General features: G+C 36.0%; 1 protein-coding gene across 1 annotated transcript; it reads left to right on the top strand.

The window, feature by feature from the left end:
- Positions 1 to 513: 513 nt before the first annotated feature.
- On the top strand, positions 514 to 3521 carry ATPsynE (ATP synthase, subunit E). The gene is made up of 3 exons (XM_028181721.2): positions 514 to 674; positions 1234 to 1390; positions 3351 to 3521. The coding sequence occupies exons 1-3, from the start codon at positions 624 to 626 to the stop codon at positions 3398 to 3400; spliced, it is 258 nt and encodes an 85-aa protein (XP_028037522.1). The 5' UTR covers positions 514 to 623; the 3' UTR covers positions 3401 to 3521.
- Positions 3522 to 4332: the final 811 nt, after the last annotated feature.

Below are 4332 nucleotides of genomic sequence, written 5' to 3' on the forward strand. Positions count from 1 at the left end.
GTTATGTCAAGAACTGTCAAAATCTTTTGAAATTAGGATAATGCTGCCAAGCTATTGAACAATTTTTGTGTCGGTGGTAGATTTTACGAAAAAAAATAAAGAAAATAATTTGGTGAACTGATTTTTTAGCACAATAGAATAAAATTACAGATGTAATTAGTAGATGTAGATGTAGTTAAACTGTTGTGTTACTAAAATTGGTTTACACTTTAGAAAATAAATCGATGAAATATGAACGCCTGCCCAATTGCGAAGAAAACAAATTAGATTTTGTTTTTTGTTATTTTATATGGATTACTCCGAAGCGGATAATTTAAGATTGCGTTTTATTAAAAATGCATTTCTGCAAAAGGAGAACACGGTTGCTGAAAAACATGCGCTAATGGTTACCGGGTATTTGTTTTAAGCAAATGTATGAAATGTTCAATTCGTTTTAACGATCCATTTCACATAAAGAAGATAACTAGATCAGCCTTAAAATATAATATCGAATCGAAAATAAATAGAAAGATTTAACAAGCACCTGGCAACATTAAAATAACCTCATTTCTGTATACTGAATTGGATTTTTCCAAAAAGTATCGTACAAGAATTGTTTTACAGTACAGCAATTTTATAACAAAATGTCAGATTTACCATACGGAGCTCCTGTGCGTATATCGCCTCTAATTAAGGTAACTGAATTGTTATAATAAAAATCATCAAAAATATATTATTATACGAATTATGTAACAAGTTTGTTTAGTGTAATAAAACGTAAAACTGAGGTAAATAGATGAAATGTTTAAAACAAAAGCTTCATTTGCGTTTTAATGTGAAATGAATACGCGATAGTAATAGTAAAATCCATTATTAACATATCAATTCATGTTTTACAAGACATGTTCGTCCTGTCTACCCCATTCTGAATGCACTATATAATATAGTGATTGTATAATGATAACATACACATTATACATTTACACATTTACTGGTGGTAGGACCTCTTGCGAGTCCGCACGGGTAGGCACCACCACCCTGCCTATTTCTGCCGTGAAGCAGTAATGCGTTTCGGTTTGAAGTGTGGGGCAGCCGTCGTAACTATACTGAGACCTTAGAACTTATATCTCAAGGTGGGTGGCGCATTTACGTCGTAGATGTCTATGGGCTCCAGTAACCACTTAACACCAGGTGGGCTGTGAGCTCGTCCACCCATCAAAGCAATAAATAAATAAAAAACAAATTTAATTTCAGTTTGGACGTTGGTCCTTCCTCACCGTAGGAGTTCTATACGGCGCCTTCCACCAGAATAGGCTATCAAAGAAAGAAGCGAAACTGCGGGAGATTGAAGCCAAAGAGAAGGTCATCCGCGATGCCAAGCTGAAGGAGGAGAAAGAAAGAGCATCAGCGCGTGAGTACAACAAATTGTGATGAATACAGGATCTTAACAATCTTCTTTCTTCTTCTTCTTTGTTGTTTCCTCATTACTGAGGGTTGTGACCACCTTGGTCCAGTTTTTGCACCAGCTTCCTCCAATGTTGCCTGCATTCGGCCTGCTTAATGGTGACCAGGGCTAATTCCCCTCTAAAAAGTTCTGGGACGGAAGGAATGGGAAGCTACCATTACCAATTTTTCCATGAAAATCACCATGAGAAAAGTCAAAAGGAAGTTTAGTATGTTGAGCGCTCCGGCTGACTCTCGGCGCCAGGATGAGTCTGGGTCTCCTGGTGTGAAGTTGGTTACCGGCTATAAGTCAGTGCGTCATCTTAACAATAGCTGTCTTTAATTGTGTTACTTACTCTTGAGTAAAGTACTAAAGCATCATGCATTCCCGATCCTGCGGATAGAATGGAAAGCAGTCGATGTCGCCCCAAACACGTCATTACGGATCCTCCCGATCCACTAACGGTGCTTTTAGGTACCTCAAGCACCGGTCACCGTCCTCGCCGAACCCGTCGCTTGCGATGAAGGGCTAGGCGAGTAAATTAGCCCACTGAGTTTCTCGCCGGATCTTCTCAGTGGGTCGCGTTTCCGATCCGGTGGTAGATTCTGCAAAGCACTACTACTCTTGCTAGGGTTCGTGTTCGTAAGCTCACCTACTAGTTAAGGTTATGCTGTATAGCCTCTCAAGGCTCTCAGCTTAGGTAGGATAAAAAAAAATATGATGTGGTGATAGTTCCAACACCGAAGCAACCCTAGTTCTGAATCCAGAACATATTCTTTACCTCTGAAATGTTTAGTCCATGAAGAGATATAAACTGTCTACCTGTGATCACAGGGATTGTATCAGCACTCAAATATCATTGAGAACTCACCAGAATTTGCGAATGTTTGTAAGAACCCATTAACTTCAATAGTGTGTATAATATAGATAGCCACAAAAGCTTAAACTAGTTTTTATCTTAAATAAACAGACTTTACAAAAAAATAATTGTTTAGTAATGAATGCTTCATTTCACTAATACAGCTGATACTTATTGTGGTCAACTCACAGGTATCTGGTATAACATTATAAATACATAATTTGTGTCATGCAACCAGCTTCAAGATATTAATTTTATTTATACACTTCTGTTAATAATGGTAGTAGATTATGAAAGTTCTAATGGAATGTAGTCACTCAAGCCCATGGACATTGAGAATGCCAGGGTAATTACAAACGACTGTCTATTATAGCATTGACTTTTAAACATATTTTTGATGTGAAACAACATGACATGTGCAAGCGAGTGTTTCCTTTTGTAAACTATGCTTTTAGATGTGTAAAGTAGGTATGTAGGTATGTACCTACCTGTACAAAATAATATTAATGTTTTATATCTACCAGCCTGAACCGCGATGCCTCATTTTTGTATGTTAGTCGTGGCCAAATATTGCTGAGATTAGATAACTAACAGATAGGATAGAACGCTAATGTCTGAAGAGACAATGTGATCCAATTAAATGTTTTTTTTATTATTTCAAACTTGATATATCAATTTATAGATATATCACGTAATAAATGAGTCGTCTATTATCAAAGGTGGCAATCTGTGCATTTGGACAAAAAAATGTCATTGGTATGTCAATACAGATTGATTTGAATATAATCGTCTCCTTCAAAGAATACGGTTCAAAACCTGCATTAAATAAAGGTTAATAGTTAACCTGTTATTTATCTAAGATGTCGTTCAGAAGAGTTTTGTGACTGCCAATGGAATACAAAGTCAATAATTCGTTTTTCTGATTTACCAATAATTGTCCAAAAGTCACATTGCCGGCTTTGATAATAGTCGACTCAAATATATATCACTCCTAAGTAAGTTCTGCTTTCTATTGGAAAACATTCCTTTACCAACAGAAAAATAATATTTTTATTTTATTTTTTGCAGTTGAAATAAAAGCATTGGAAGAAATGGCTAGCGGAACAGCTAAGAAGTGAAAACATAAAATAGTTATAAGTTAATAGTGAAATCTGCCGATATTTTTTTCCAGTTTTCAATCAAAATCGCAAACTCCGTTGTTATCAATTTATTTAATGAAAATATAGGTGAAAATAAATATTTGGTTGTTTTATTATTAATGTTACAGTGTATTGTATCTATTATTTTTATAAAGCCCATCTGGTGTGTTAAGTGGTTATTGGAGCCCATAGACATGTGCGACGTAAATGCTCCACCCACCTTGAGATATAATTTCTAAGGTCTCAAGTATAGTGACAACGGCTTCCCCGCCCTTCAAACCGAAACGCATTACTGCTTCACGGCAGAAATAGGCAGGGCGGTGGTACCTACCCGTGCGGACTCACAAGAGCTCCTACCACCAGTGATTACGCAAATTATAATTTTGCGGGTTTGATTTTTATTAATCGACTAGCGGCCCGCTCCGGCTCCGCTCGGATCTTTAACAAAAAAATATTTTTTTAAATAAAATAACATTTATTTATTTACTTAAAAAAAGTACTGCCACATCACAAACATTTAATATTGAAAATAAAACTACGTATTTAATTTATGGCCTGATGCATGTGACAATAATGACGTACATAACATTGGCAGTTCATCGGCCCGAAGATGGAATACAATAATAAAAGTAAAAAGGATACCTACCTAACGAAAACATACTTTGAAAGAAAAGAAGAAATGTCAATATAATATCAAGCAACAACAAGTCAGTTATAAAACAACAAATTTTAATGATTAACGATTACAGCTAAGCTGCGTTTTTTCTTTCTTTTTCTATTTTGTTCCTAAATACACGCAACTTATCGTGGAACACATCAAGATATAGCCCGGGAGCCAGTGACATATTTTCATGACCAAGTCCCTCCCAATCGAAAATTCGTGAAAATGCATTAGGGACTTATACTATGAA

Source organism: Bombyx mandarina, chromosome 24 (genome assembly GCF_030267445.1).
Source record: "Bombyx mandarina strain Sakado chromosome 24, ASM3026744v2".
In the NCBI taxonomy this organism is placed as follows: Eukaryota; Metazoa; Arthropoda; class Insecta; order Lepidoptera; family Bombycidae; genus Bombyx; species Bombyx mandarina.